General features: G+C 45.0%; 1 protein-coding gene across 4 annotated transcripts in view; it reads left to right on the plus strand.

Annotated features, from left to right (window-relative positions):
- The window catches only part of LOC140895791 (aldehyde oxidase 2-like), a 101,960-nt gene that overhangs the window by 22,011 nt on the left and 66,030 nt on the right, over window positions 1–13,919 (plus strand). For all 4 annotated transcript variants that reach the window (XM_073306345.1, XM_073306346.1, XM_073306344.1 and 1 more), the window contains 5 exons: window positions 1,442–1,522; window positions 6,839–6,983; window positions 8,664–8,756; window positions 11,414–11,565; window positions 12,769–12,862. In XM_073306345.1, coding sequence (XP_073162446.1) covers window positions 1,442–1,522; window positions 6,839–6,983; window positions 8,664–8,756; window positions 11,414–11,565; window positions 12,769–12,862 — 565 coding nt within the window. The remainder of the gene's footprint in view (window positions 1–1,441; window positions 1,523–6,838; window positions 6,984–8,663; window positions 8,757–11,413; window positions 11,566–12,768; window positions 12,863–13,919) is intronic.

Raw genomic sequence — 13,919 nt, forward strand, 5'->3', positions numbered from 1 at the left:
CCACTGTAAGCTCCTTCCCAAAAGCTCACAGGATCCATATTCTCCAGAGGATTGTTGCTCTGAAGCGCAGGGCTTTGCAGAGAAGGGATAACCCAAAGTGAGTAAAATAGAGCTGATTTTTATGGTGTCCTCTTCTAATTCAGCTCCTGCTGAATTTGGCACAAGCACTGAGCAGCTCCATTCAGAGGAGAAAAATTACCCCAGGAAATTAAAAACCTGTCATTTTCAAACCTGTTCAGCGTGAACCAAATATTAGAGTGATGCAAACAATGAGGGAGGAACACTGAACCTGCCCAACCCACCTCTATTCAGATCTGTCAAACCCAACCCAGCCTTACAGATTCCAATAGCAACACTGCATTGTGGGTACTGTGTTGTGAATGCAAAGGTCATGATATTGAGCCATGCTGCCCGCAAGGAACATAACCCTGCTGTGCAAGTAATGACGATACCTAGCTCTTTTCAACAGCAGAGCTCAAAGTGCGTCAAAACTCTCGTTTATTCAGCCTCACAATGCACCTGTGGGCAAGAAGTGCTTATAGTCCCATTTTTGCTGATAGGGAACCGAGTCACAGACAGGCTGAGTGATTTGGCAAAAGTCGCACAGGGAGGCTGTGGTAGAGGAAGGAATTGAGCCCTCATTGCCCATGTCCCAGACTAGTACCCAAACCACTGCAACATCCTAAGTAGTTTAGGTTTGTTGAAAGCCAAATCTGGCTGGGTTTGCCTACCCTGGATATGTAACCGCTCTAGGAGATCCAGATCTTCCACAAGGCCAAATTTCAGAGCCAGTGCAGCGGTACCTGCTTTTGACCTATGACTGGGATGGATACAGACCAGTAGATTTAAGGTCAATGTTGCAATGAAACTTTTTTCAGGAGTTATAATTTTCTCTTTTCTAAAAACACAAGATGTCCAGTAAATCTTGTGTCACCCAAAGGATTGCTGTTTTGTTTGTTGTCATCTTGGATTTACCCATCAATCTATTTGACAGACATAGACTGGGAGATTATATTAATTCTGCAGTGTCTGTGTTTTTCCAGTGAGTCTCATACACCCACCACACCTGGCTCTGATGGCCTCCAGGGCACACTACAAGGGCTAGTTGTTGTCTTGAGAATACGCCTTTCAGAGAGTGGGGCAGGTGCTGGAGGTGGATTTAGGAGCTGATGGCTGGAAGAATCCTTTCTGGCATTGGGTCAATTTGTAAATGGTTTTGTTTCATTATTTATTTATGAGAATAGATTTATTTTTAGGAAATTAACTAAAGAATGTGCTTGAATTATTTAATGTGCTGGTACCTGTAGCAGTTAAAAAACTAAATGACATGTAGCCAAAGAGTCTCTGCTCTTTCCAGAAAAGTGTAACATACTCTTGACGCGCACATTCTGTTTTTTTCTCCTTCAAGTAAATATTCAAATGAAACTTTGTTTCCTTTCAGATGCATTCTGATCTCTGCAATCCTGAAGAATTCCAGCCTGTAGACCCAACCCAGGACTTTATCTTTCCTCCTGAACTAATGGTAGGAAGTGTTTTTCTTTCCTGATTTGTCCCCATTTACATGCAAATGTTGTGAATGATCCAGCATTCAGGTTTACAACACGATAGAAGTCTGAAATGGAAAAGATTGTTGGACTAAATTCATCCTCAGTGGAAGGTGACTGAGTCACACCAAGGATAGAGTGTCATCCAGTCCACTGCCCTGCCAGTGCAGGAATGTACTTTAGAGTGAATTTCCTGTCTAGGTCACCTAGACTATGTCTGCACTACCACCATAAGTCGACCTACGCTACACAACTCCAGCTACGTGAATAAGATAGCTGGAGTCAACGTACCTTAGGTCAAGTTACCATGGGCCTACACCACAGGGGGTCGACGGAAGAAACTCTCCTCAACTTACCTTACTCTTCTCGTCAGGGGTAGAGTACAGGGGTCGACTGGAGAGCAATCTGCTCTTGATTCGGCGGGTCTTCACTAGACCCGCTAAATCGACCACTGGTGGATCGATCTCAGAGCGTCGATCCCAGCTGTAGTGTAGATGTAGCCTTAGAAATGACAGTGGGCTCCACTACGTCCCTTGGGAGTTCATTCCACAGCCTAACAATCTCATAACCTAGAAGTTTTTCTTTGTATTCAGTTTAGCTTATCTGTTCTCAACATCATTGCATTATGTCAAGCCCCTTCTGAAAAACTCGGCTTTGGGGAGCCACCGAGGAGTTGCAAGTGCCCACGAGGTGTGTACAGGATAGTAACAGTCATGAAGTTACTACATAGCCCTTTGTTACACTGTAAACTCTGGGGTGAAAATTTCCACACAGCAATCTCATCCTATACACACAAGAGTCTTTATCGAACCCAGTTTGATTAACGTCATTGTGGCTGTGTTTAAGCTGTAGGGAGCCAAATCGTAATTAGAGAGCTGCTGAGAGGGACAGGAGAGAGAGGAGTCCGAGTTCCAGGGCAGAGCTGTGGTGCAGATTCTCCAGCCTCTTGAAGTACCACTTCCCCTAAGAGCTGAGCTGTGAAGGATGGCAGAAACGGACAGATGGGTAGGGAAGATAGAATCACAGAAATGTAGGACTGGAAGGGACCTTGATAGGTCATCTAGTCTAGTCCCCTGCGCTGAGGCAGGACCAAGTATTATCTGACCCATCCCTGCAGGTATTTGTCTAACCTGTTCTTTAGAACATCCAATGACAGAGATTCCACAACCTCCCCCTGTACTTTGTTCCAGTGCTTAACAGCTCTGACAGGACGTTTTTCATAATGTCCAACCTAAATCTCCCTTGCTGCAATTTAAGCCCATTACTCCTTGTCCTGTCCTCAGTGGTTAAGGAGAATAATAGATGCAGTGTGTGCGGGCAGTGCAGAAGCAGCAGGATGGCGTAGGCAGTGAGCTGCTCCTTCCCTTCCCTCTTCTGGTTCCTGGTGGGTCCCGGTGACCTCAGTTGTGGTTTGTTTGTTTTTACTCAACCAGTGGGGTGCTCCCTTGCCACCCACTTCTGGGTCATGAGCCACTTAGGCCTGGTCTGTTGCAGGTCCATGGTAAAGGCAGAGGAGCAAAGGGAAGGAAGAGAGGGGTTTATTGGAGGGCCATGGAGAAGAACTAGGAGCTATTGGAGGGTCTCAGAGGGATGGAAGAAAGCCAGGAGGGAGGAAGTTTAGGCCATGCTGGGAGTCAGAAGAGAGAAGGGGAAAATTGGAAGAGCAAAGGAGGAGTGTCCACACCTAAATCAGTCTGCGCAGGCACAAAGTAGTTAGGATTGCCTTAGTTCAGAGGAGAGGTGAAACTTTAGCTCAGTTGGGGTGGGTGGCTCTTGTTTCAAATCCCAGAAGTTGTTTGTTTGTTAATTGCTTAAAATGTTCCCAGACTCTGGGCTAGTCTACACTGGCAACGCTAAACCACCTCCACAAGGGGCGTAGCTAGCAGTGCTAGGAGTGTGGCTGGTGCATTATCTACACTGGCACTTTACAGCGCTGAAACTTGCTGCACTCAGGGGGGTGTTTTTTCACCACCCTGAGCGAGAAAGTTGCAGCGCTGTACGTTGCCAGTGTAGACAAGTGCAAAGTCTGAATGTCGGAGTCAACAACCATTTCATGTACACAAATATTCACTTTGGGCCTGCCAGGCTCAGGTGTATTGTTTGATTTGTTCCAGCATTACAGAGGTGATTAACCATTATAAGGTTGGTTTGGTTTTTAAACCAGTTGATCCACAATGCATAGCTTGTTTGCTTTTTTTAATTGCCTTCTACTGTAGAGCATATATTAAGCAAGAGAAGTGGTTCTCAAACTTTTGTACTGGGGGACCCCTTTCACACAGCAAGCCTCTGAGTGCGACCCCCCCTTATAAATTAAAAACACATTTTTTATATTTAACACTATTACAAATGCTGGAGGCGGAGTGGGGTTTGCGGGTGGAGGCTGACAGATCACGACCCCCCATGTAATAATCTTGTGACCCCCTGAAGGGTCAAGGCCAAGACAATAACAGGGTTCAAAAAGGAACTAGATAAGTTCATGGAGGATAGGTCCATCAATGGCTATTAGCCAAGATGGGCAGGGATGGTGTCCCTAACCTCTGTATGCCAGAAGCTGGGAATAGGTGACGAGATGGATCACTTGATGATTACCTGTTCTGTTCATTCCCTCTGGGGCACCTGGCATTGTCCACTGTGGGAAGACAGGACACTGGGCTAGATGGACCTTTGGTCTGATCCTGTATGGCCATTCTTATGACCACCAGTTTGAGAACCCCTGAGCAAGAGGCACCTGTGTGGCCTTAACCTGATATGATACGTGTCCGGGCTAGTCTACACTTAAAACGCTGCAACTGCCCTGTTGCAGCTGTGCCACTGTAGCACTTCAGTGTAGACATCAGCTATTCCAATCGGAGGAATTCTACTGTTGGAATAGGCAATTCACCTCCCCAAGAGGTTTTTCACTCCCTGAGCGAAGTAGTTATGCCAGTCTAATTTTCCTGCTGCTCCCTGGCCTGTCTTTGAAAGGCATGTGCCTGAAAATGCAAGGGTTAAATGGACCACACCTAAAAAGAGAATAGTTCACAGTCAGCATTCACAATTTGATTGAAGGGTCTTAGCTGCAGTCAGTTTGGCTCCTTGCTCAAAAAATCCCTTGGCAAGCTAGGGAGTGGTTGAACTGCCATTCAGGATGGGGTATGTAAAGTATGTATATGACCTTGTAAAATGTGAAACCCATTAATCAGACAGAAATACAAATCCTCATAAACTGCGCAAGGACATGAAATTGACTAATGTTTTGTCTACATGATGGGGTAATGCACTCTACGGGGGTGTGATTTCTAAAGCACTTCATTAATGCACATCATTTTAATGGGTGCTTTAGAAATCACACCCCCATAGTGAATATTACCCCTCCATGTAGACAAGTCCCACCTGAGTAACAGATTGGCCTGTGCATGTGTCCCTGGCGTGAGGAGTGGCAGAGTCAGTAGCAAAAAGAACATGAGTACTTGTGGCACCTTAGAGACTAACAAATTTATTTGAGCATAAACAGTAGCAGTTGTTATGGGTTAGATTAAATCTTGTTGTTATGGGTCAGGCATGAGCACCAATTTACATTCAGAATAAATGTAAAGAAACCATTGTAACTAGTTTCAGAGTAACAGCCATGTTAGTCTGTATTCGCAAAAAGAAAAGGAGTACTTGTGGCACCTTAGAGACTAACCAATTTATTTGAGCATGAGCTTTCGTGAGCTACAGCTCACTTCAAATAAATTGGTTAGTCTCTAAGGTGCCACAAGTCCTCCTTTTCTCATTGTAACTAGGTGTCTAAAACAATAGCAGTAGCACACCCAAGACATAGTGTGATGGAAACAGATATACATGTACATGTACCCCTGGTTTAGAACCACTGCTCCATAGCACACCTGTGCAGCCCCACTGTCTCCAAAGGAGTTGCTCAGGTGTAACAGAACTGGAAATTAGTAAACAATTCCATTGACGTGCAAAATGGACAAGAATCCAGCTCACTCCCTCTCAGCTGTGTTGACTCATCATGTTTAACAGGACTAAAAAGCAACACAAAATGATGATAGTCAAAGTCAGATTTGTCTTTGAATACTAATAGATCAGCTTAGTAAGACTGTGACTTTTCATATAGTCGCTTTTCAGAGCAGAACCTCATTGGAACTGAAATTGTTCCTTGGGGACCCTAAGCCAATGATAATTCACCTGATGAATTTTTCTGGCATTCTCTTGTCATAGAATCATGGAATCATAGAATCATAGAATATCAGGGTTGGAAGGGACCCCAGAAGGTCATCTAGTCCAACCCCCTGCTCAAAGCAGGACCAATTCCCAGTTAAATCATCCCAGCCAGGGCTTTGTCAAGCCTGACCTTAAAAACCTCTAAGGAAGGAGATTCTACCACCTCCCTAGGTAACGCATTCCAGTGTTTCACCACCCTCTTAGTGAAAAAGTTTTTCCTAATATCCAATCTAAACCTCCCCCACTGCAACTTGAGACCATTACTCCTCGTTCTGTCATCTGCTACCATTGAGAACAGTCTAGAGCCATCCTCTTTGGAACCCCCTTTCAGGTAGTTGAAAGCAGCTATCAAATCCCCCCTCATTCTTCTCTTCTGCAGACTAAACAATCCCAGCTCCCTCAGCCTCTCCTCATAACTCATGTGTTCCAGACCCCTAATAATTTTTGTTGCCCTTCGCTGGACTCTCTCCAATTTATCCACATCCTTCTTGAAGTGTGGGGCCCAAAACTGGACACAGTACTCCAGATGAGGCCTCACCAATGTCAGGTGTGACTGAAGCTAAACCTTGCTGAAATTCAGTCATATTTGGAAAGGAGGGCATCAGTCAGCGCGTAGCACACTGAACAACAATGGCGTACATTTTGCTAAAGATACCAGACCAAAGCCTTTCTATTATGTAAAGCTCCAGGGGAAATTTAATGCCCAGGGAGAGAAGGTGACAAAACCTCAGTTCTTAAGATGTAATCGCTTTGCTTTGGTTGGTCACTGGTCAACCATAATGGAGGGAGCCTTTGCTAGCGATTAAAGTAGGAGACTGTACGTCAAGACATTTAGGTTCTGTACTACCTACTCGTTATGCTGCCCCAGGCAAGTCACTTATTCTCTTTGTGCCTCGGTTTCCCTATCTGTAACATGGGGATAATTAAACATACCATTGTAAAGCTTGATGGGAATCTCAGATTAAAGAAACTATTTAAGTACAGGGTATTATTATCGGTTATTTTAAAGTGTTTTGTTCTACTTTACACTGGTAGACAAATACCTTTGTTAGCCCTGGAGTGCTTAACCTCTGTAATTTCCCCTACAGAGAATGGCTCAAGAACAGCAAAAAAGAACTCTGGTTTTCCATGGGGAAAGAACAACATGGATTTCTCCCACTAACCTCAGGGAACTTCTGGAGCTGAAGGCCATGTACCCCAAAGCACCTCTCGTTGTAGGGAACACCAGTGTGGGTATGGAGGGTCTGAGGGCCTCTTGTCATTGTTACTATCCAGTTGAAGTTAATGGAAGTTGCAAGTGCTCAGCACTCCTGAAAATCAGGCCTTTGGTGCCTCAAACTGGGCATCCAAAGATAGGTACCCAAAATTAGAGGCTCCTTTTGAATATTCAGGTCTGGATAACTTACCCCAGTTCACATGGCACATCAGTGACACAAATGGGACTAGAACCCTGATCTACTGATTCCATGGTCAGATGTCTATGCCCCTCCCACTGACTTCAGTGAGGTGGCTTGCATGGAGTAATGACCATTCACATAAGTAAGAGTCTGCAGGATTAGGCCTTCAGTTAGACAGAACACTACAAGGATGACAAAGGACATGGTCCACATTGAAAGGACAAGGGTAGGAACTTCTATGCATCTTACTGGGTTTCTCAATATTATAGATAGATTTTATTGTTATGGTGTTATAATTTGAGGGAGTAAAGTCAAGAGAGCAGTAGCAGAGAAGAGATCAGGATGGGAAAGCTGATGGAATGAGGGGAGTCTTGAGAAAGGCTTGGGAGAGAGCATTTCAAGTGTAGGTGTGTAGTGCACAGGGGAGAGTATTTCAGAGGTACTACTGGGGTGGGAGTGTAGGGTCTGAACCCCTTCCTTCCCAGGGGAAGTGGTGCGAGTGGGTAGAATAAGAGCATGTCTCATTAAATGGAATTCCAGACTGAGCTGTTATCTGTGAATTTGTTTACATTGTGAGAGTGAAACTGAGTCCAAAAAGATTGAGAGACTTTAATTTTCAGATCCCCCTGTGCTCATCAACAACAGAAACTTTACTGCATTTTTATTTATTAATATAGCACCCATAAAGGTGACCACAGCACTTCACAAACCGCTAAAATGGTGGGTTCTTGGGAGCTTGCAATATAGTCTAAAGGTCTGATCCAGTGCCCAGTGAAGTCAAAGTCCACTGATTTCTGTGGGCATCAGTCAAGCCCTAAATTAGCTGCATGGCAGGGCTGGGCATGGAGGATGAGGGAGGAGGTTAGCATATTACTACATATATGCACAGCTTGTTAACTCCTTTTTTAAAATATATTAGGCGGGAGGTCAGTGATGGGTGTTGCAGGCATAGGAGGTGATGTGGTAATAGGCATAGAGATGCTGGTGGGAGAAGGAAACAGAAGAGTTATGCAGCTGAGCTGAGTTGGTGGAGTGCAAGATGGAAGCAGGAAGTAATGGGAGACTAGGGAAGAGATGGAGGCAGGAGTACAATTCTGTGGGGTTCTAAAGCTGAGGTGAGGAATCTGAATGTGATATGGAAGGAGACAGGAAACAAGTGCAGGGAACTGAGGAGCTTTGCAGAGCACTAGGAGATACTTTTGCTGGCAGCATATTGATTAGACCTGGGGGGTACAGCATGAAAAGCAGAGAGTGCAGAGGGGAGGAAAGTGAGGACCATAGAATGGGAGAGGCAGCAGGATGGAGACTTTGAGATATTGGACAGGAAGAACCAGCAGGATTTTGCAACTGCTTGGCTATGGGAAGAATACAGGGAGTGTAATCCCATGTGACACTAAGGTCACAAGCCCTGGTGGCAGGAAGGATGGGGGTATGTTTAGTTCTTTAGATACATTCACAGTTCTGGAAATCTAAAACACCTGTTTTCTTCAATCTCATTATAATTTTCTATCTTCAGGACTTGAGATGAAACTTGATGGTGTTCATCATCCAGTTATCATCCATCCCACTAGGATTCCAGCTCTGCATGTTGTGAGTAATACAAACAAGGGTAAGTTTGCCTAAAAATCCTGGAGTTATGTGTTGTTAGACACCATAAATGATGAGAATCTTTGATTCACATGTACATGGAACGTTTTATTCTCCAGTAGTGCTCAGTACACTAAGACCACTATCCAGTCTGTCAGCCTACCTGCCATATGGAGAGAACAGGATGGGGAGGTTCAAATTCTGAGACTCTGCTGCCATAAATTTCTTTGTTCAAACCATCTTTCACTCATTGTTCTGCAGGAGAGGAGAATGTGGGAGGGTCCTGAGTCTGATATAGTTTTTTCTGTTGGTAGAAATCACAAGGTTCTTTCATTGTTAGTCTGGCAATGTCTACAATCTATATGGAGATGCTCATGCGTAGATCTTTGATCCAATATGCCAAAAGATTTTCTTTGAAACCACTGAGCCCTGGTCTACACTAGGACTTCAGGTCGAATTTAGCAGCTTTAAATCGATGTGAACCTGCACCTGTCCACACGATGAAGCCCTTTATTTCGACTTAAAGGGCTCTTAAAATCCATTTCCTTACTCCACCCCTGACAAGTGGATTAGCACTTAAATCGGCCTTGCCGGGTCGAATTTGGGGTACTGTGGACACAATTCGACGGTATTGGCCTCCAGGAGCTATCCCAGAGTGCTCCATTGTGACTGCTCTGGACAGCACCCTCAACTCAGATGCACGATTGTTTGCCGTTGCTCTGATGCAGGGAGGGGCGACTGACAACACAGCTCACAGGGTTGGCTTACAGGGAGCTAAAATCAACAGAGGGGCTGGCTTTACATCAAGGAGTATTTCAGGCAGGACTTCCCGGAGGGTTCCAATAAGAAATGGTGCACCTAAGTTATTGTTCTTATTGGAACAGGGAGGTTAGTCTGGCCTCTGATTGATACATGGCTAGATTTACCTCGCTGCACCTTCTCTGTGAGTGACTGCAGTGTGACCTAGAGGAATGATTCCCCTAGACTGGGGGTGGGTGGTTGCAAATGAGTACAAAACAAATCTGGTCTATTTCTTGTTTTGATCCACTCCATCTATCTTTTACATCTTTGGCTGGCAGTAGACGGTACAGAAGGACTGCATGCCATCCACATCTCATGGCTGCTCGGCAGACGATGGTACAATAGGACTGCTAGCCATCCTCATCTCTTGCCTGCCCAGCAGAAGATGATGCAATAGGACTGCTAGCAATCTGTATCACCTGCCTGCTCACCATAAGATGGTTCAATAGGACTGACTGCAAGACTAAAGAGAATGACTTGATCAAGTCACTCCAAATTTAGTCCCTGCGCCCATGTCTGCCCAGGCACTCCTGATTGACCTCACACAGGCGACCAGGAGCACCTCGGACATGACGATGACGGCTACCAGTCCTATTGCACCGTCTGCTGCCACAAGGCAATGGGTTGCTGCTGCTGTGTAGCTATGCAGTACCGCGTCTGCCAGCACCCAGGAGACATACAGTGACAGTGAGCTGAGCGGGCTCCATGCTTGCCATGGTATGGCGTCTGCACAGGTAACTCAGGAAAAAAGGCGCGAAACGATTGTCTGCCCTTGCTTTCACGGAGGGAAGGAGGGAATGGGGGCCTGACGATATGTACCCAGAACCACCCGCGACAATGTTTTAGCCCCATCAGGCATTGGGATCTCAACCCAGAATTCCAATGGGCAGCGGAGACTGCGGGAACTGTGGGATAGCTACCCACAGTGCAACGCTCCGTAAGTCAACTCTAGCCTCGGTACTGTGGAAGCGCTCCGCCGAGTTAATGCACTTAATGCACTTAGAGCATTTTCTGTGGGGACACACACACTCGAATATATAAAACCGATTTCTAAAAAACCGACTTCTATAAATTCGACCTAATTTCATAGTGTAGACATACCCTGAGCCAAGTTCTCAGTTGGTCCAAGCCAGCATAGTTCCATGGATGCTGATTTACACCAGCTGAGGATCCGGTCCGTTATGTCACATCTTAATATGTAACATGGAATTGAATCTGTAGCAAAAGTATGTGATGCACCAATTTTTCCTGGAGGCACTGGACAGAGCTGTTCATAAAAATCAGACAAACTGGGATTTTATTGCAAATGATTGTTTCCCTATTTGCGTTTCACTTAGCTCTGGAATTGACATTGAAATAGTACTGATGGATGAATTGAAATTATAAGTATTTGTAAATCACTACACCACACACGTTCACACAACTGTCCATTTAATTGTCACCTTTTATCGAGGTCCACATTAGAGGATGCCTTTAATGAAAGAAGGGCTTTTTACAACCACTGTAAGCTTCCAAAATGCGGCTACAAATCTCTACTGACACAGAGCCTGATCCAACATCCATTGAAATCAATGGCATTGTTTCCATTGACTGAAATGGGTTCTGGGTCAGGCCCATGGGGCCAAATTCTGGAGTCTTTCAACAGTTTTTACTCCATCCTTAGCCCTACTCAGTCAGACTGCTATTTGCCTCATGGGAATTCGCTTGAATAAAGATCTCAATGTCTGGCCCAAAGAAGATTACCCTGTAGATTTGTGTGCGTGAAATATACCTAATAAAAGCTGACTATAGAAGCAATGTTTCCGTGATCAGGTTGTACAGTTGTGATCATTTAAAGTGCGATGTTCCTATTTCACTATTACAATAATTGTGTTTCAGGACTAGTGATAGGTGCTGCCTGCTCTCTGGCCCAACTCAGAGACGTCCTGATGAAAGTAGTCCTGGAGCTTCCAGAGGAGAAGACAAAGATTTTCCGTGCTCTCTTGCAGCAGCTGAAAACCCTAGCTGGAGAACAGATCAGGAGTTTGGCTGTATGTTTTCAATGATTATAGTAAACAGGCCAGCACTGAAAGTATATATCTATGATCTTCACCTATAAATCTGTAAAGCTCGTTTAGAAGAGAGCTGGCTGTCTCTGAGGCTTGACTGGCATCTCAGAGCCTTTCCATTTAGGTAACCAGTTCAAATCCAGTCCATGCTGGTAATGACTAAAAGACATTATTATCTGATAGCTTATGTGAACTAAATTGGGGCTTTTTGTCATTACCAATGGACCGGTCTCAACATCACAGTAATTGGCAGCACCCTTATTGGCAAAGAAGCCAAGGACTGAATAGGTATGAAGTTATCTTTGTCCCTCCAGAATGGGGTTTAAGTACATAGCCATCCAGGGCCTTTCACATGACACTTCTGACCATAGGTGCTGAAAAAAAATAGCAGGTGCTTAGCACCCACTGGCAGCCAGCTCTCCCTCCGCCCCCAGCACCGCCCGCCCACCAGCGGCCCCAGCGGTCAACTCCTGCTCCCTCCCAGAGCCTCCTGCCGCTGTGATCAGCTGTTCTGCAGCGAGCAAGAGGTGCTGGGGGAAGAAGGAGGAGCAGGTATGGGGCACACTTGGGGTGAAGGGGGTGGAACTGGGTGGGAAGAGGTGGGGCAGGAGGGGGGCCTTGGGAAATGGAGTGGGGGCAGGGCCTGGGGCGGAGTGGGGGTTGAGCACCCCTGGGGAAAGGAGGAAGCCAGCGCTTGTGTCAGCTACTACTGAAATGCACAAATAATAGCAGAGTTTACCAGATAAGCAGTAATATATTTGCCCACTTGCTGTGTGGAAGCTCAGAATCAAGGCATCCTTTGCTTCTCCTCATGTTGAAAGGCTTTGCATCGTTGCCTCTGACCCCACCCTTCCATTTTTCTTTAAAACTCAGTTGCCCTAGTTCTTTTGTGGCCCCTCTCCTCTGGCTGAAGGAGTGGCCATTTCTCTATTTTTGGGCAGGTCACCTACCCAAGGCCATGTTGGTGTCTTTCGGCTGTGGTTATAGGTCAGGACCTTCCATGAGCTGTAAATTAAAATGAGAGGGAAATTATCATTTAGAAAAGTTTGAATATGAAACTTCAATTAAGTTTGAACAATAAATTACCTTAACTTCTTAATATCCCTAAAAATGAGATCATGTTTTAGATCAATATTGCTATATCTGGAAAAGACAGCAATTAAAATAGCCTCTTTTTTGTTAAAGTCCTTAGGTGGACATATTGTAAGTAGAGGTTCAACTTGGGATCTGAACCCTGTCCTAGCAGTTGGCAACTCTGTCCTCAGTCTGGCATCAAAAGGTAAGATTCAGCATCTCTCTGTTATGCATCTGTGCCAGACCTGCAGGGCATCACTGTAGTGCACAATTAGCAGTACAAGTGATGGGTATCTTCACTTGTTTCCTCCAATGGTTAGTGTGAGCATTGGTAGACACAGGACAAAATTATTTTGGTGCTTTCCTGTGATTGTCACTGGCAAAAAGTGTTAGCTAATGCAGGCTGCTACGTTCCTTCCTGCTGCCAGGTGCAGAAGGGAACAAAACTGGCAGTGCTGTGAAAGTGAGGTGGAGGGGCAAGGCAGAGAAAGATGTCCATGTGGTATCAACAACCTCCCCACATTGCTACAGTGCCAGCAGCTCCCCTGCAAAGGTCAGATTGGTCACCTTTATCCTACAGTTTCTTACACCCTCCCAGTGGTTGATTTTGCTGCTAATGTCTCACCCAGCCTGACATATACCTTATTTTCATACGTTTTGAGCACCCACTACTCCTACTGAAGTCACTGGGATTATGCAGGGGAGAGGGGTCAGCACCTCTTAAAATCAAACACAAAGTATTTCATGCTGGCACCTAAAATCAATGGTCACTTTGAAAATCTTGGCCTTAATGAGTAGCAGCTTTGAACCAAAAATGTTCCGGGATAATTCTTCTGCTCATCGTGAAGTCAGATAATTTCTGCCTTTAAAGCTTACTGCACGTTAACTGTTTAATGTCCTAAATGTTTTTGTTTAAAGCTTTTGAGTAAAAAGAGGAGAGCTACTTAATCAGCTTACTAATTCGTCTGTCTATTACAGGCACTAAAATCAGCAGTATTCAACATCATACATACAGCATAGTGTTATTAGCATTTATTATTTGTATAGCACCAAAGTGCATGCTACTTAACAGGGACAACAAAGACAAGTGGAGAGTTTACAGCCTAAGACCAGATCCTGAAACATGCTGACCACACTCCCTTGACTTCCATGGAAATGGAGAACTTTAGTTTAGACCAGGGCAAGCGATTTGCAAGCCCCAGAAAAAAATGGCAGCCCCTGGTCCGAACAAGCACGTAGGATGCCATTTTGTTCTACAAAAT

This window comes from Lepidochelys kempii, chromosome 11, assembly GCF_965140265.1.
Source record: "Lepidochelys kempii isolate rLepKem1 chromosome 11, rLepKem1.hap2, whole genome shotgun sequence".
NCBI lineage: Eukaryota > Metazoa > Chordata > Testudines > Cheloniidae > Lepidochelys > Lepidochelys kempii.